Source organism: Carassius langsdorfii, mitochondrion (assembly GCF_003368295.1).
Source record: "Carassius langsdorfii mitochondrion, complete genome".
Lineage (NCBI taxonomy): Eukaryota > Metazoa > Chordata > Actinopteri > Cypriniformes > Cyprinidae > Carassius > Carassius auratus.
The window spans coordinates 1-16,578 of NC_002079.1; the positions used below are offsets into that span (position 1 = coordinate 1).

The 16,578-nt window shown below is 42.6% G+C and overlaps 13 protein-coding genes and 24 non-coding genes across 37 annotated transcripts, besides 1 other annotated feature; 28 read left to right on the forward strand and 9 right to left on the reverse strand. All coding sequences in view use genetic code 2, as the record gives it.

Moving 5' to 3' along the window:
* Window positions 1-921: a D loop.
* On the forward strand, window positions 922-990 carry KEF60_t01. The gene has a single exon. It is a non-coding gene; the product is annotated as a tRNA-Phe (tRNA).
* Window positions 991-1,944, forward strand: KEF60_r02. Its single transcript has one exon. It is a non-coding gene; the product is annotated as a 12S ribosomal RNA (ribosomal RNA).
* On the forward strand, window positions 1,945-2,016 carry KEF60_t02. The gene has a single exon. It is a non-coding gene; the product is annotated as a tRNA-Val (tRNA).
* KEF60_r01 lies at window positions 2,017-3,697 on the forward strand. Its single transcript has one exon. It is a non-coding gene; the product is annotated as a 16S ribosomal RNA (ribosomal RNA).
* On the forward strand, window positions 3,698-3,775 carry KEF60_t03. The gene has a single exon. It is a non-coding gene; the product is annotated as a tRNA-Leu (tRNA).
* On the forward strand, window positions 3,776-4,750 carry ND1 (NADH dehydrogenase subunit 1). Its single transcript has one exon. The coding sequence runs from the start codon at window positions 3,776-3,778 to the stop codon at window positions 4,748-4,750; it is 975 nt and encodes a 324-aa protein (NP_008588.1).
* A 3-nt stretch (window positions 4,751-4,753) lies between these two features.
* On the forward strand, window positions 4,754-4,827 carry KEF60_t04. The gene has a single exon. It is a non-coding gene; the product is annotated as a tRNA-Ile (tRNA).
* On the reverse strand, window positions 4,825-4,895 carry KEF60_t05. The gene has a single exon. It is a non-coding gene; the product is annotated as a tRNA-Gln (tRNA).
* A 1-nt stretch (window position 4,896) lies between these two features.
* Window positions 4,897-4,965, forward strand: KEF60_t06. Its single transcript has one exon. It is a non-coding gene; the product is annotated as a tRNA-Met (tRNA).
* ND2 (NADH dehydrogenase subunit 2) lies at window positions 4,966-6,012 on the forward strand. The gene has a single exon. The coding sequence runs from the start codon at window positions 4,966-4,968 to the stop codon at window positions 6,010-6,012; it is 1,047 nt and encodes a 348-aa protein (NP_008589.1).
* On the forward strand, window positions 6,011-6,081 carry KEF60_t07. The gene has a single exon. It is a non-coding gene; the product is annotated as a tRNA-Trp (tRNA).
* A 2-nt stretch (window positions 6,082-6,083) lies between these two features.
* On the reverse strand, window positions 6,084-6,152 carry KEF60_t08. The gene has a single exon. It is a non-coding gene; the product is annotated as a tRNA-Ala (tRNA).
* A 1-nt stretch (window position 6,153) lies between these two features.
* On the reverse strand, window positions 6,154-6,226 carry KEF60_t09. Its single transcript has one exon. It is a non-coding gene; the product is annotated as a tRNA-Asn (tRNA).
* A 32-nt stretch (window positions 6,227-6,258) lies between these two features.
* Window positions 6,259-6,329, reverse strand: KEF60_t10. Its single transcript has one exon. It is a non-coding gene; the product is annotated as a tRNA-Cys (tRNA).
* On the reverse strand, window positions 6,328-6,398 carry KEF60_t11. The gene has a single exon. It is a non-coding gene; the product is annotated as a tRNA-Tyr (tRNA).
* A 1-nt stretch (window position 6,399) lies between these two features.
* Window positions 6,400-7,950, forward strand: COX1 (cytochrome c oxidase subunit I). Its single transcript has one exon. It carries the CDS (start codon window positions 6,400-6,402, stop codon window positions 7,948-7,950), a length of 1,551 nt encoding a protein of 516 aa, NP_008590.1.
* On the reverse strand, window positions 7,951-8,021 carry KEF60_t12. The gene has a single exon. It is a non-coding gene; the product is annotated as a tRNA-Ser (tRNA).
* Window positions 8,022-8,024: 3 nt separating this feature from the next.
* Window positions 8,025-8,096, forward strand: KEF60_t13. Its single transcript has one exon. It is a non-coding gene; the product is annotated as a tRNA-Asp (tRNA).
* Window positions 8,097-8,108: 12 nt separating this feature from the next.
* Window positions 8,109-8,799, forward strand: COX2 (cytochrome c oxidase subunit II). Its single transcript has one exon. A coding segment is annotated over exon 1 (691 nt).
* KEF60_t14 lies at window positions 8,800-8,875 on the forward strand. The gene has a single exon. It is a non-coding gene; the product is annotated as a tRNA-Lys (tRNA).
* A 1-nt stretch (window position 8,876) lies between these two features.
* ATP8 (ATP synthase F0 subunit 8) lies at window positions 8,877-9,041 on the forward strand. Its single transcript has one exon. The coding sequence runs from the start codon at window positions 8,877-8,879 to the stop codon at window positions 9,039-9,041; it is 165 nt and encodes a 54-aa protein (NP_008592.1).
* ATP6 (ATP synthase F0 subunit 6) lies at window positions 9,035-9,718 on the forward strand. The gene has a single exon. The coding sequence runs from the start codon at window positions 9,035-9,037 to the stop codon at window positions 9,716-9,718; it is 684 nt and encodes a 227-aa protein (NP_008593.1).
* Window positions 9,718-10,503, forward strand: COX3 (cytochrome c oxidase subunit III). Its single transcript has one exon. The coding sequence runs from the start codon at window positions 9,718-9,720 to the stop codon at window positions 10,501-10,503; it is 786 nt and encodes a 261-aa protein (NP_008594.1).
* Window positions 10,503-10,574, forward strand: KEF60_t15. Its single transcript has one exon. It is a non-coding gene; the product is annotated as a tRNA-Gly (tRNA).
* ND3 (NADH dehydrogenase subunit 3) lies at window positions 10,575-10,925 on the forward strand. Its single transcript has one exon. The coding sequence runs from the start codon at window positions 10,575-10,577 to the stop codon at window positions 10,923-10,925; it is 351 nt and encodes a 116-aa protein (NP_008595.1).
* Window positions 10,924-10,993, forward strand: KEF60_t16. Its single transcript has one exon. It is a non-coding gene; the product is annotated as a tRNA-Arg (tRNA).
* ND4L (NADH dehydrogenase subunit 4L) lies at window positions 10,994-11,290 on the forward strand. Its single transcript has one exon. The coding sequence runs from the start codon at window positions 10,994-10,996 to the stop codon at window positions 11,288-11,290; it is 297 nt and encodes a 98-aa protein (NP_008596.1).
* On the forward strand, window positions 11,284-12,664 carry ND4 (NADH dehydrogenase subunit 4). The gene has a single exon. A coding segment is annotated over exon 1 (1,381 nt).
* On the forward strand, window positions 12,665-12,733 carry KEF60_t17. The gene has a single exon. It is a non-coding gene; the product is annotated as a tRNA-His (tRNA).
* KEF60_t18 lies at window positions 12,734-12,802 on the forward strand. The gene has a single exon. It is a non-coding gene; the product is annotated as a tRNA-Ser (tRNA).
* Window position 12,803: 1 nt separating this feature from the next.
* On the forward strand, window positions 12,804-12,876 carry KEF60_t19. Its single transcript has one exon. It is a non-coding gene; the product is annotated as a tRNA-Leu (tRNA).
* Window positions 12,877-12,879: 3 nt separating this feature from the next.
* Window positions 12,880-14,703, forward strand: ND5 (NADH dehydrogenase subunit 5). Its single transcript has one exon. It carries the CDS (start codon window positions 12,880-12,882, stop codon window positions 14,701-14,703), a length of 1,824 nt encoding a protein of 607 aa, NP_008598.1.
* On the reverse strand, window positions 14,700-15,221 carry ND6 (NADH dehydrogenase subunit 6). Its single transcript has one exon. The coding sequence runs from the start codon at window positions 15,219-15,221 to the stop codon at window positions 14,700-14,702; it is 522 nt and encodes a 173-aa protein (NP_008599.1).
* KEF60_t20 lies at window positions 15,222-15,290 on the reverse strand. Its single transcript has one exon. It is a non-coding gene; the product is annotated as a tRNA-Glu (tRNA).
* Window positions 15,291-15,295: 5 nt separating this feature from the next.
* Window positions 15,296-16,436, forward strand: CYTB (cytochrome b). Its single transcript has one exon. A coding segment is annotated over exon 1 (1,141 nt).
* On the forward strand, window positions 16,437-16,508 carry KEF60_t21. The gene has a single exon. It is a non-coding gene; the product is annotated as a tRNA-Thr (tRNA).
* KEF60_t22 lies at window positions 16,507-16,578 on the reverse strand. Its single transcript has one exon. It is a non-coding gene; the product is annotated as a tRNA-Pro (tRNA).

A 16,578-nucleotide genomic window follows, 5' to 3' on the forward strand; every position in this document is an offset into this window, starting at 1 on the left:
GATAACATCCCTATATGGTTTAGTACATAATATGCATAATATTACATTAATGCATTAGTACATATATGTATTATCACCATATCATTATTTTAACCCCAAAGCAAGTACATATATACTAAGGTATACATAAAGCATAATCTTAAGACTCACAAGTTAAATTATTTTAACCCGGGTAATATATTATTCCCCAAGAAATTGTCCTCACATTTTTCCTTGAATGACTCAACTAAGGTTTTATTCAAACATATTAATGTAGTAAGAAACCACCAACCGTTTACATAAATGAACATCATGCATGATGGAATCAAGGACACTAACTGTGGGGGTCGCACAATATGAACTATTACTGGCATCTGGTTCCTATTTCAGGGACATAACTGTAATACCCCACCCTCGGATAATTATACTGGCATCTGATTAATGGTGTAGTACATATGTTTCATTACCCCACATGCCGAGCATTCTTTTATATGCATAACGTATTTTTTTTTTGGTTTCCTTTCATCTTGCATTTCAGAGTGCAGGCACAAATGTTGATTTAAGGTTGAACATTTTCCTTGAATGTGATAATATAAATGAATTATCGTAAGACATAATTTAAGAATTACATACTTCTAACTCAAGTGCATAACATATTCATCTCTTATTCAACTTATCCTTATATAGTGCCCCCTTTGGTTTTTGCGCGACAAACCCCCCTACCCCCTACGCTCAAAGAATCCTGTTATCCTTGTCAAACCCCGAAACCAAGGAGGACCCAAGAACGTGTAAGCCAACGAGTTGAGGTATGAATCGGCATCCCATTATATATATATATATATATGTGCATCGATTTTTTTATCACAATTTATTGATCACCTAAAAACCTCTGCCGAAAACCCCAAAAAATCACCTCCACACTAAATTTTCTAATATTATTTAGCTAGCGTAGCTTAATACAAAGCATAGCACTGAAGATGCTAAGATGAGACCTAAAAATCTCCGCATGCACAAAGGCATGGTCCCGACCTTATTATCAGCTTTAACTCAACTTACACATGCAAGTCTCCGCACCCCAGTGAATATGCCCTCAATCCCCCTACCCGGGGACGAGGAGCGGGCATCAGGCACAAATATTAGCCCAAGACGCCTAGCCGAGCCACACCCCCAAGGGAATTCAGCAGTGATAAACATTAAGCCATAAGTGAAAACTTGACTCAGTTAGTGTTAAGAGGGCCGGTAAAACTCGTGCCAGCCACCGCGGTTAGACGAGAGGCCCTAGTTGATATTACAACGGCGTAAAGGGTGGTTAAGGATAAACAAAAATAAAGTCAAATGGCCCCTTGGCCGTCATACGCTTCTAGGCGTCCGAAGCCCTAATACGAAAGTAACTTTAATAAACCCACCTGACCCCACGAAAGCTGAGAAACAAACTGGGATTAGATACCCCACTATGCTCAGCCGTAAACTTAGACATCCAACTACAATAGATGTCCGCCAGGGTACTACGAGCATTAGCTTAAAACCCAAAGGACCTGACGGTGTCTCAGATCCCCCTAGAGGAGCCTGTTCTAGAACCGATAACCCCCGTTCAACCTCACCACTCCTAGCCAACCCAGCCTATATACCGCCGTCGTCAGCTTACCCTGTGAAGGTAATAAAAGTAAGCAAAATGGGTACAACCCAAAACGTCAGGTCGAGGTGTAGCGCATGAAGTGGGAAGAAATGGGCTACATTTTCTAACATAGAATATCACGAACATGCACCATGAAACAGTGCTTGAAGGAGGATTTAGTAGTAAAAGGGAAATAGAGTGTCCCTTTGAACCCGGCTCTGAGACGCGTACACACCGCCCGTCACTCTCCCCTGTCAAAATGCACCAGAAATATCTAATATAATAGCACTGACAAGGGGAGGCAAGTCGTAACACGGTAAGTGTACCGGAAGGTGCACTTGGATCAAACCCAGGGTGTGGCTGAGTTAGTCAAGCATCTCACTTACACCGAGAAGACATCCATGCAAATTGGATCGCCCTGAGCCAAACAGCTAGCTTAACTACCTAATAACTAAACAATATAAATAAAATAAGATAGACCTAACACTAAAAATTAAATCATTCTTTTACCTGAGTATGGGAGACAGAAAAGGTTCCACAAAGCAATAGAAACAGTACCGCAAGGGAAAGCTGAAAGAGAAGTGAAATAACCCATATAAGCAGTAAAAAGCAAAGATTAAACCTTGTACCTTTTGCATCATGATTTAGCCAGTACACCCAAGCAAAGAGACCTTTAGTTTGAAACCCCGAAACCAGGTGAGCTACCCCGAGACAGCCTATTGAGGGCCAACCCGTCTCTGTGGCAAAAGAGTGGGAAGAGCTCCGGGTAGAAGTGACAGACCTACCGAACCTGGTGATAGCTGGTTGCCTAAGAAATGGATAGAAGTTCAGCCTCGTACTCCCCAAATCAAGTAAACATTAACAAGACAACAAGAGAAATACACGAGAGTTAGTTAAAGGGGGTACAGCCCCTTTGACAAAGGATACAACCTTTCTAGGAGGATAAAGATCATAATACATAAAACATACTGTTCTAGTGGGCCTAAAAGCAGCCACCTAAACAGAAAGCGTTAAAGCTCAGACAGACAGAAGTTTATTATCCTGATAATATATCTCACTCCCCTAAATACTATTAGGCCAACCCATGCCCACATGGAAGAGATTATGCTAAAATGAGTAACAAGAAGGCCCGCCCTTCTCCAAGCACAAGTGTAAGCCAAATCGGACTAGCCATTGGCAACTAACGAACTCAACCCAAGAGAGCAATGTGGTATTACAAAAAAACCTAGAAAAACCCACAACCTAAGTATCGTTACCCCCACACTGGAGTGCAACAAAGGAAAGACTAAAAGAAAAGGAAGGAACTCGGCAAACACAAGCCTCGCCTGTTTACCAAAAACATCGCCTCCTGCAACACAACCAAGTATAGGAGGTCCAGCCTGCCCAGTGACTACAAGTTCAACGGCCGCGGTATTTTGACCGTGCAAAGGTAGCGCAATCACTTGTCTTTTAAATAGAGACCTGTATGAATGGCTAAACGAGGGCTTAACTGTCTCCCCTTTCCAGTCAGTGAAATTGATCTACCCGTGCAGAAGCGGGTATAATAATACAAGACGAGAAGACCCTTTGGAGCTTAAGGTACAAAACTCAACCACGTTAAGCAACTCAATAAAAAATGAAAACTTTGTGGAATATGAGATTTTACCTTCGGTTGGGGCGACCACGGAGGAAAAAAAAGCCTCCAGGTGGACCGGGAGAATTTCCTAAAACTAAGAGAGACATCTCTAAGCCACAGAACATCTGACCAAATATGATCCGGCTAATACAAGCCGATCAACGAACCAAGTTACCCTAGGGATAACAGCGCAATCCTCTCCCAGAGTCCATATCGACGAGGGGGTTTACGACCTCGATGTTGGATCAGGACATCCTAATGGTGCAGCCGCTATTAAGGGTTCGTTTGTTCAACGATTAAAGTCCTACGTGATCTGAGTTCAGACCGGAGCAATCCAGGTCAGTTTCTATCTGTAACGCTACTTTTCCTAGTACGAAAGGATCGGAAAAGAGGGGCCAATGCTCAAGGCACGCCCCACCCCTAATTTATGAAAACAAATAAATAAAATAAAGGGAGGGCCAAAACCCCAGCTGGCCGAAATAAGGACATACTGGGGTGGCAGAGCATGGTAAATTGCGAAAGGCCTAAGCCCTTTTAACCAGAGGTTCAAATCCTCTTCCCAGTTTATGCTAAACACCCTAATAACCCACTTAATTAACCCCCTAGCCTACATCGTACCCGTACTTTTAGCAGTAGCCTTCCTGACACTAATTGAACGAAAGGTATTAGGATACATGCAACTACGAAAAGGGCCGAACGTGGTAGGCCCATACGGATTACTACAACCTATTGCCGACGGAGTAAAGCTCTTTATTAAAGAACCCGTCCGCCCATCCACATCCTCCCCATTTCTATTTCTAGCTGCTCCAGTACTAGCACTAACCCTAGCCATAACTTTATGAGCACCAATACCTATACCTCATCCAGTAACTGATCTTAACCTGGGAATCCTATTTATTCTGGCCCTATCAAGCCTTGCAGTGTACTCAATCCTAGGATCAGGATGAGCATCAAACTCAAAATACGCCCTAATCGGGGCACTACGAGCCGTAGCCCAAACGATTTCATATGAGGTCAGCTTGGGCCTTATCCTTTTATCCGTTATTATTTTCTCTGGGGGATATACACTACAAACATTTAATACTACTCAGGAAAGCATCTGATTACTAATCCCCGCCTGGCCTTTAGCCGCAATATGATATATTTCAACACTGGCCGAGACAAACCGAGCACCATTCGACCTAACGGAAGGAGAATCCGAACTAGTGTCCGGCTTCAACGTAGAATATGCAGGAGGACCATTCGCACTTTTCTTTCTAGCCGAGTATGCCAACATTCTTCTAATAAACACGCTCTCAGCCGTCTTATTTTTAGGAGCTTCACATATCCCAAATATACCAGAACTCACAACAATTAACCTTATAACTAAAGCTGCACTATTATCCATCCTATTCCTCTGAGTACGAGCCTCGTACCCACGGTTCCGTTATGACCAACTAATGCACCTAGTATGAAAAAATTTCCTCCCCCTCACACTCGCCTTTGTATTATGACACACCGCCCTGCCAATTGCACTAGCAGGGCTTCCCCCACAACTATAATCAAGGAACTGTGCCTGAGCGCCCAAGGACCACTTTGATAGAGTGAATTACAGGGGTTAAAATCCCCTCAGTTCCTAGAAAGAAGGGAATTGAACCCATACTCAGGAGATCAAAACTCCTGGTGCTTCCTTTACACCACTTTCTAAGGCGGGGTCAGCTAATAAAGCTTTCGGGCCCATACCCCGAACATGACGGTTAAAGTCCCTCCTCCGCCAATGAACCCATACGTACTAATAATCCTGCTATCCAGCCTAGGACTAGGAACTACTCTAACCTTTGCCAGCTCTCACTGGCTTCTAGCTTGAATAGGCCTAGAAATTAACACGCTAGCAATTACCCCCCTAATAGCACAACACCACCACCCCCGCGCGGTAGAAGCAACAACAAAGTACTTCTTAACCCAGGCCACTGCAGCAGCAATAATTCTGTTTGCCAGCACAACAAATGCCTGAATAACAGGAGAGTGAAGCATCACCGACCTATCAGACCCCCTCGCCAATACAATATTTATAACCGCCCTAGCACTTAAGATTGGACTTGCACCAATACACTTCTGAATGCCCGAAGTCCTACAAGGGTTAGACCTACTAACAGGACTTATTCTATCCACATGGCAAAAGCTTGCCCCCTTTGCACTTATTATTCAAACAGCACAAAACATTGATCCACTACTACTAACATTACTAGGAGTGACATCTACGTTGGTAGGCGGATGAGGGGGTCTGAACCAAACCCAACTGCGGAAAATCCTAGCCTACTCATCAATTGCACACATAGGATGAATAATCATTGTGATCCAATACGCCCCCCAACTTACCCTACTTGCACTAGGAACATATATTATCATGACCTCCGCAGCATTCCTAACCCTGAAGATATCACTAACAACTAAGGTCAGCACGCTAGCAACAACCTGATCAAAAAGCCCCATCCTAACAGCAACAACTGCCCTAGTATTATTATCACTAGGCGGTCTCCCACCACTCACAGGGTTTATACCAAAATGATTAATTTTACAAGAACTGACAAAACAAGACCTCCCCATTATCGCCACAACCATAGCCCTAGCTGCCCTAATTAGCCTATACTTCTACCTACGACTATGCTACGCAATAACACTAACCATCTCCCCTAATACGACCAACTCGACCACCCCCTGACGGACTCAGACAACCCAAGCCTCCATACCCCTAGCCCTATTCACCATGGCCACCCTTGGACTACTGCCAATGACCCCAGCCATTCTAACACTAACCACCTAGGGACTTAGGATAATATTAGACCAAAAGCCTTCAAAGCTTTAAGTAGAAGTGAAAATCTTCTAGTCCCTGATTAAGACCTACGAGAGATCAACTCGCATCTCCTGATTGCAAATCAGATACTTTTATTAAGCTAAGGCCTTACTAGATGGGAAGGCCTCGATCCTACAAACTCTTAGTTAACAGCTAAGCGCTCAAGCCAGCGAGCATCCATCTACTTTTCCCGCCGTTTAACTCAGAAAGGCGGGAAAAGCCCCGGCAGAGTATTAATCTACGTCTTCGGATTTGCAATCCAATATGTTTTCTTCACCACGGGGCTGATAGGAAGAGGACTTAAACCTCTGTCTTCGGGGCTACAACCCACCGCCTAAACACTCGGCTACCCTACCTGTGGCAATCACGCGCTGATTCTTCTCTACCAACCACAAAGACATTGGCACCCTTTATCTAGTATTTGGTGCCTGAGCCGGAATAGTAGGAACCGCTTTAAGCCTCCTCATCCGAGCTGAACTTAGTCAACCCGGATCACTTCTAGGTGATGACCAAATTTACAATGTAATTGTTACCGCCCACGCCTTCGTAATAATTTTCTTTATAGTAATGCCTATCCTAATTGGAGGATTCGGAAACTGACTCGTACCCCTGATAATTGGAGCCCCAGACATGGCATTCCCACGAATAAATAATATAAGCTTTTGACTTCTTCCCCCATCATTCCTGCTACTGCTAGCTTCTTCTGGTGTTGAAGCCGGAGCTGGCACCGGATGAACAGTATACCCCCCTCTTGCAGGAAACCTGGCCCACGCAGGAGCATCAGTAGACCTAACAATTTTCTCACTACATTTAGCAGGTGTTTCATCAATCCTTGGGGCAATCAACTTCATTACTACAACTATTAACATAAAACCTCCAGCCATCTCCCAGTACCAAACACCCCTATTTGTTTGATCCGTACTTGTAACCGCCGTTCTCCTTCTCCTATCACTACCTGTCCTGGCTGCCGGTATTACAATGCTTTTAACAGATCGAAATCTCAACACCACATTCTTTGATCCCGCAGGCGGGGGAGACCCAATCCTCTACCAACACTTATTCTGATTCTTTGGTCACCCGGAAGTTTATATTTTAATCCTTCCAGGATTTGGAATTATTTCTCACGTTGTAGCCTACTATTCAGGTAAAAAAGAACCATTTGGCTATATGGGAATAGTATGAGCCATAATGGCCATTGGCCTCCTAGGGTTCATTGTATGAGCCCACCATATGTTTACTGTCGGAATGGACGTAGACACCCGTGCATATTTTACATCCGCAACAATAATCATCGCAATTCCAACAGGTGTAAAAGTATTTAGCTGATTAGCCACACTTCATGGAGGATCAATCAAATGAGAAACACCAATACTATGAGCCCTGGGATTCATCTTCCTATTTACAGTAGGAGGACTTACAGGAATTGTCCTCTCTAATTCATCACTTGACATTGTCCTTCACGACACCTATTATGTAGTAGCACATTTCCACTATGTACTATCAATGGGTGCTGTATTCGCCATTATGGCAGCCTTTGTACACTGATTCCCTCTATTAACAGGTTACACCCTACATAGCGCTTGAACAAAAATCCACTTTGGAGTTATATTTATTGGAGTCAACCTCACATTCTTCCCACAACACTTCCTAGGCCTAGCAGGAATACCACGACGATATTCTGACTATCCAGACGCTTATGCCCTATGAAACACAGTATCATCTATTGGATCTCTAATCTCCCTAGTAGCGGTAATTATGTTCCTATTTATTCTATGAGAAGCCTTCGCCGCTAAACGAGAAGTGCTATCTGTAGAACTAACAATAACAAATGTGGAATGACTCCATGGCTGCCCCCCTCCTTACCACACATACGAGGAACCAGCATTTGTTCAAATTCAATCAAATTAACGAGAAAGGGAGGAATTGAACCCCCATATGCTGGTTTCAAGCCAGCCACATAACCACTCTGTCACTTCCTTTTAAAGACATTAGTAAAATGAATATTACATCACCTTGTCAAGGTGAAATTGTAGGTTAAATCCCTGCATGTCTTACACTTAAAATTAATGGCACACCCAACGCAACTAGGATTCCAAGACGCGGCATCACCCGTTATAGAAGAGCTTCTTCACTTCCATGACCACGCATTAATAATTGTGTTTTTAATTAGCACCCTAGTGCTATATATTATTATTGCAATGGTATCAACCAAACTTACTAATAAATATATTTTAGACTCCCAAGAAATCGAAATTGTATGAACTATTTTACCAGCCGTTATTTTAGTATTAATTGCTCTACCATCCCTACGAATTCTTTACCTTATGGACGAAATTAATGATCCCCACCTAACAATCAAAGCAATAGGACATCAATGATACTGAAGCTATGAATATACAGATTACGAAAACCTAGGGTTTGACTCTTATATAGTACCTACCCAAGACCTTGCCCCGGGACAATTCCGACTCTTAGAAACAGACCATCGAATAGTTGTCCCAATAGAGTCCCCAGTCCGTATTTTAGTATCCGCTGAAGACGTACTACACTCCTGAGCTGTTCCATCTTTAGGTGTAAAAATGGACGCAGTCCCAGGACGACTAAATCAAACTGCCTTCATCGCCTCCCGCCCAGGAGTATTCTACGGACAATGCTCTGAAATCTGCGGAGCAAATCATAGCTTTATACCAATTGTAGTTGAAGCAGTACCACTAGAACACTTCGAAAACTGATCCTCACTAATACTAGAAGACGCCTCGCTAGGAAGCTAAACATTGGACAGAGCGTTGGCCTTTTAAGCCAAAGATTGGTGATTCCCGACCACCTCTAGTGAAATGCCACAATTAAACCCAGGCCCTTGATTTGCAATCTTAGTATTTTCTTGACTAGTTTTCTTAACCATTATTCCAACTAAAATCTTAAGCCACATCTCACCAAATGAACCAACCCCAGTAAGTGCTGAAAAACACAAAACTGAATCCTGAGACTGACCATGATAGTAAGCTTCTTCGACCAATTTGCAAGCCCATCCTACCTAGGAATTCCACTAATTGCCATCGCAATTGCACTACCCTGAGTACTTTACCCAACTTCATCATCTCGATGAATTAATAACCGCCTTATTACAATTCAAGGATGATTTATTAATCGATTCACAAATCAGCTGATACTTCCACTAAATGTAGGAGGACATAAATGAGCCTTACTACTAGCCTCCTTAATAATTTTCTTAATTACAATTAATATGTTAGGGCTCCTGCCATATACCTTTACACCAACAACGCAACTATCACTCAACATGGGATTTGCCGTACCACTATGACTTGCTACGGTAATTATCGGAATGCGGAATCAACCAACAGTAGCCTTGGGTCACCTATTACCAGAAGGTACACCCATCCCACTGATTCCAGTACTAATTATTATCGAAACAATTAGTCTATTTATTCGACCATTAGCCCTAGGAGTCCGACTCACAGCCAACTTAACTGCAGGCCACCTTCTAATTCAACTTATTGCCACAGCTGTGTTTGTCCTTATACCAATAATACCAACAGTAGCAATTCTGACCGCCACAGTATTATTTTTACTGACACTATTAGAAGTAGCAGTAGCAATAATTCAAGCTTATGTATTTGTACTTCTTCTAAGCCTATACCTACAAGAAAACGTTTAATGGCCCACCAAGCACATGCCTATCATATAGTTGATCCAAGCCCATGACCACTAACCGGAGCTATCGCTGCCCTACTAATAACATCCGGCTTAGCAATCTGATTTCACTTCCACTCAACAACACTAATAACTCTAGGACTAATTCTCCTACTTCTTACTATGTATCAATGATGACGTGACATCATCCGAGAAGGAACCTTCCAAGGCCACCACACACCTCCAGTACAAAAAGGACTGCGATACGGAATAATCTTATTTATTACCTCCGAAGTATTCTTCTTCCTGGGATTCTTCTGAGCATTTTATCACTCAAGCTTAGCACCCACCCCAGAATTAGGCGGATGCTGACCTCCAACAGGAATCACCCCCCTAGACCCCTTTGAAGTACCCCTTCTCAACACAGCTGTACTATTAGCATCCGGGGTTACAGTTACATGAGCCCACCACAGCATTATAGAAGGAGAGCGAAAACAAGCTATTCAATCCTTAGCATTAACCATCCTACTTGGATTCTACTTCACCGCTCTCCAAGCCATAGAATATTATGAAGCACCCTTCACAATTGCAGACGGAGTATATGGCTCAACATTCTTCGTAGCTACAGGATTCCATGGACTCCATGTTATTATTGGATCAACCTTCCTAGCAGTATGCCTTCTACGCCAAATCCAATACCACTTTACATCCGAACACCACTTTGGCTTTGAAGCCGCTGCCTGATACTGACACTTTGTCGACGTAGTATGACTATTCCTCTACGTGTCTATCTATTGATGAGGCTCATAATCTTTCTAGTATTAAAGTTAGTACAAGTGACTTCCAATCACACAGTCTTGGTTAAACCCCAAGGAAAGATAATGAATCTAATTATAACCATTTTAACTATTACAGCCGCCCTTTCACTAATTTTAGCAACCGTTTCTTTCTGACTCCCACAAATAAACCCAGACGCAGAAAAGCTATCCCCATACGAATGTGGATTTGACCCCCTGGGATCTGCCCGATTACCATTTTCCTTGCGCTTCTTCCTAGTAGCTATTTTATTCCTTCTCTTTGACCTAGAAATTGCCCTTCTCCTCCCACTGCCCTGAGGGGATCAACTTAATAATCCTACTGGAACATTCTTCTGAGCCACAACAGTCCTAATTTTATTAACCCTAGGACTAATTTATGAATGAACTCAAGGTGGCTTAGAATGAGCAGAATAGGGAGTTAGTCCAAAACAAGACCTCTGATTTCGGCTCAGAAAATCGTGGTTTAATTCCACGGCCCCCTTATGACACCCGTACATTTTAGCTTTAGCTCAGCATTCATCTTAGGCCTAATAGGACTGGCATTTCACCGGACCCACCTACTCTCCGCACTCCTATGTTTAGAAGGAATAATATTATCCCTATTTATTGCACTAGCCCTATGAGCCCTACAGTTTGAATCTACAGGATTCTCAACGGCCCCCATGCTACTTTTGGCCTTCTCTGCTTGCGAAGCTAGTACTGGTCTAGCCCTACTAGTTGCCACTGCTCGTACCCACGGCACTGACCGACTACAAAACCTTAATCTTCTACAATGCTAAAAGTACTTATTCCCACAATCATACTATTCCCAACAATCTGATTAACTTCTCCTAAATGACTATGAACAACTACAACCGCACACAGCCTCCTAATTGCCTCCATTAGCCTAATATGATTTAAATGAACATCTGAAACTGGATGAACTTCCTCCAACACATACTTAGCCACAGATCCACTGTCAACACCCCTTTTAGTACTAACGTGCTGACTACTCCCCCTTATAATTTTAGCCAGCCAAAACCACATTAACCCAGAGCCAATCAGCCGACAACGGTTGTATATTACACTCCTAGCCTCACTACAAACCTTTCTAATTATAGCATTCGGTGCCACAGAAATTATTATATTTTATATTATATTTGAAGCCACACTTATCCCAACCCTTATCATTATTACCCGATGAGGAAATCAAACCGAACGACTCAATGCAGGAACCTACTTCTTATTCTATACTCTAGCAGGATCACTTCCGCTCTTAGTTGCCCTTCTCCTTCTACAGCAATCTACGGGCACACTGTCAATGTTAGTTCTCCAATACTCACAACCCCTACAACTCAATTCTTGAGGCCATATAATCTGATGAGCTGCCTGCTTAATCGCATTCTTAGTTAAAATACCATTATATGGAGTACACCTTTGACTACCAAAGGCACATGTAGAAGCCCCTGTAGCAGGCTCAATAGTACTAGCAGCAGTCTTACTAAAACTAGGTGGATATGGAATAATACGAATAATAGTAATATTAGACCCCCTATCAAAAGAACTGGCCTACCCATTTATTATTTTAGCTCTATGAGGCATCATTATAACAGGATCAATTTGCCTCCGACAAACAGACCTAAAATCACTAATCGCCTACTCATCCGTAAGTCACATGGGCCTTGTGGCAGGCGGGATTTTAATCCAAACCCCCTGAGGGTTTTCAGGAGCAATTATTTTAATAATTGCCCACGGATTAGTCTCCTCAGCACTATTCTGCTTAGCTAACACAGCCTATGAACGAACACATAGCCGAACAATGATCCTTGCCCGAGGACTACAAATTATTTTTCCACTAACCGCAGTATGATGATTTATTGCTAACCTGGCTAACCTAGCACTCCCACCACTACCAAACCTAATAGGAGAACTTATAATCATCACAACATTATTTAACTGATCCCCATGAACAATTCTACTCACCGGCCTAGGAACACTTATTACAGCTGGCTACTCCCTATATATGTTCCTTATGTCACAACGAGGCCCCACACCAAATCACATTACAGGACTCCAACCATTTCATACCCGAGAACACCTACTCATAACACTACATCTAATCCCTGTCATCCTATTGGTAACAAAACCAGAACTCATGTGAGGATGATGCTACTGTAAGTATAGTTTAGCCAAAATATTAGATTGTGATTCTAAAGATAGGAGTTAAAGTCTCCTTACTCACCAAGGAAGAACAGAAAATAGCAAGCACTGCTAATCCTTGCCCTCCATGGTTAAAATCCGTGGCTTCCTTGCGCTTTTAAAGGATAACAGTTCATCCGTTGGTCTTAGGAACCAAAAACTCTTGGTGCAAATCCAAGTAGAAGCTAAAATGACATTAATTATACACTCATCACTTCTCCTAATCTTTTTTATTTTAATGTACCCACTACTTACTACATTAAATCCCAACCAACAAGGGTCAAACATAGCAGGCATAACCAAAACTGCCGTTAGTTCCGCATTCTTCATTAGTCTCCTGCCATTAATAATTTTTCTAAATTTAAAAACAGAAGGAATTATTACAAACTGACAATGAATAAATACCCAAACATTTGACGTAAACATCAGCTTTAAATTTGACCACTATTCCCTAATTTTTGTTCCAATTGCCCTCTATGTAACCTGATCAATCCTAGAATTCGCACTGTGGTATATACACTCCGACCCCTATATTGACCGATTCTTTAAATACTTACTCACATTTTTAGTAGCCATAATCATTCTAGTCACAGCTAACAATATATTTCAACTATTTATTGGTTGAGAAGGAGTAGGAATCATGTCGTTCTTACTTATCGGATGATGACACGGACGGGCAGATGCCAACACAGCCGCTCTTCAAGCTGTTATTTACAACCGAGTAGGGGACATCGGGCTAATTATAACTATAGCCTGATTTGCAATGAACCTCAACTCCTGAGAAATTCAACAAATCTTTGTCTTATCAAAAAACTTCGATATAACAATTCCCCTAATAGGACTTGCTCTGGCAGCCACGGGAAAATCAGCCCAATTTGGCCTCCACCCCTGACTTCCCTCCGCCATGGAGGGCCCTACACCAGTGTCTGCCCTACTCCATTCAAGTACCATAGTTGTTGCAGGAATTTTCCTACTTATCCGCCTTCACCCCCTCATAGAAAACAACCAACTAGCTCTAACAACCTGCCTATGCCTTGGAGCGCTAACCTCACTATTTACAGCCACCTGTGCTCTCACCCAAAACGATATCAAGAAAATTGTAGCTTTCTCAACATCTAGTCAATTAGGCTTAATAATAGTTACAATTGGACTAAATCAACCACAACTAGCATTCCTCCACATCTGCACTCATGCTTTCTTTAAAGCCATACTATTCCTATGCTCAGGATCCATTATTCACAGCCTAAACGACGAGCAAGACATCCGAAAGATAGGAGGCCTATTTAGTATTATACCTGCAACCTCAACTTACTTTACAATTGGTAGTTTAGCACTAACAGGAACCCCATTCCTGGCAGGATTCTTCTCGAAAGACGCAATCATTGAAGCCCTAAACACCTCCCACCTAAACGCCTGAGCCCTAACCCTGACACTAATTGCCACATCATTCACCGCAGTATACAGTTTCCGATTAGTATATTTTGTGGTTATAGGAACCCCACGATTCCTGGCCCTGTCCCCAATTAACGAAAATAATCCACTAGTAATTAACTCTATTAAACGACTCGCTTGAGGAAGCATTGTTGCGGGCCTCATTATTACACAAAATTTTCTACCAATAAAAACACCAATTATGACAATACCAACTACCCTAAAAATAGCAGCCCTCCTCGTAACAATTGCAGGCCTACTAGTAGCCATAGAACTAGCCAACATAACAAGCAAACAAATAAAAATTACTCCAATTATCCCACTACACCATTTCTCAAATATATTAGGATTTTTCCCCACAATTGTCCACCGACTCCTTCCAAAGCTTAAACTTACCCTAGGTCAATCAGCCGCCACTCAACTGGACAAAACATGACTAGAAGCTATAGGACCAAAAGGCCTAGCACTAACACAAATGACCATAGCAAAAGTTACGAACGACGTCTCACGAGGAATAATCAAGACATACCTAACTATTTTCCTCCTGACCCTAATTCTAGCCATCCTCCCTGTTCTCCTCTAAACCGCACGAAGGGCTCCACGGCTTAAGCCACGAGTGAGTTCCAACACAACAAGCAGAGTTAAAAGCAGTACCCAAGCACAAATCACTAATATTCCCCCACCCGATGAATACATTACAGCTACCCCACTAACATCTCCGCGTAAAACGGAGAACTCCTTCAGTCCGTCAACAACCACCCACGATCCCTCATATCAACCCCCTCAAAAGAACCCCGCCACCAAACCAACCCCTAAAAGATATACTAATACGTAACCCAAAACGGAACGACTACCCCAAGCTTCAGGATAAGGTTCGGCGGCCAAAGCCGCTGAATAAGCAAAAACCACAAGCATTCCCCCTAAATAGATTAGAAAGAGAACTAAAGACAAAAAAGAGCCCCCATGACCAACCAAAACCCCACATCCAACCCCAGCTGCAACCACCAAACCAAGAGCAGCAAAATAAGGAGTAGGATTAGAAGCAACAGCAACTAACCCCACAACCAAAGCTATTAATAATAAAAACATAAAATAGGTCATAATTCTTGCTCAGACTTTAACCGAGACCAATGACTTGAAGAACCACCGTTGTTATTCAACTACAAGAACCATTAATGGCAAGCCTACGAAAAACACACCCCCTCATTAAAATCGCTAATGACGCACTAGTTGACCTACCTACACCATCCAACATTTCAGCATGATGAAACTTTGGCTCCCTACTAGGATTATGCTTAATTACTCAAATTTTAACCGGCCTATTTCTAGCTATACATTACACCTCAGACATTTCAACCGCATTCTCATCCGTCACCCACATCTGCCGGGATGTAAATTACGGCTGACTAATCCGTAACATTCACGCTAATGGAGCATCATTCTTCTTCATCTGTATTTATATACACATTGCCCGAGGCCTATACTATGGATCGTACCTTTACAAAGAAACCTGAAACATTGGGGTAGTCCTCCTACTCCTAGTTATAATAACAGCTTTTGTAGGTTATGTCCTCCCATGAGGACAAATGTCCTTTTGAGGCGCTACAGTAATTACAAACCTCCTATCCGCCGTACCATATATAGGAGACATGTTAGTTCAATGAATTTGAGGAGGCTTCTCCGTAGATAATGCAACATTAACACGATTCTTCGCATTTCACTTCCTCCTACCATTTATCATCGCTGCCGCTACTGTTATCCACCTACTGTTTCTTCACGAAACAGGATCAAACAACCCCATCGGGCTGAACTCGGACGCAGACAAAATTTCTTTCCACCCATACTTTTCATACAAAGACCTCCTTGGGTTCGTAATTATACTACTAGCCCTTACACTCCTGGCATTATTTTCCCCAAACCTTTTAGGAGACCCAGAAAACTTCACCCCAGCCAATCCCCTGGTTACTCCCCCTCACATTAAACCAGAGTGATATTTCCTATTTGCCTATGCCATCCTCCGATCAATCCCCAACAAACTAGGAGGAGTTCTTGCACTACTATTCTCTATCCTTGTACTAATAGTAGTACCCCTACTACACACCTCGAAACAACGGGGACTAACATTTCGCCCAATCACCCAGTTTCTATTTTGAACTTTAGTCGCGGACATGATTATCCTAACATGAATTGGAGGAATACCAGTAGAACACCCATTTATTATCATTGGACAAATCGCATCCGTCTTATATTTCGCACTATTCCTCGTTCTCTTCCCACTAGCAGGATGATTAGAAAATAAAGCACTGAAATGAGCTTGCCCTAGTAGCTTAGCATAAAAGCATCGGTCTTGTAATCCGAAGATCGGAGGTTAAATTCCTCCCTAGCGCCCAGAAAAGAGAGATTCTAACTCTCACCCCTGGCTCCCAAAGCCAGAATTCTAAACTAAACTATTTTCTGG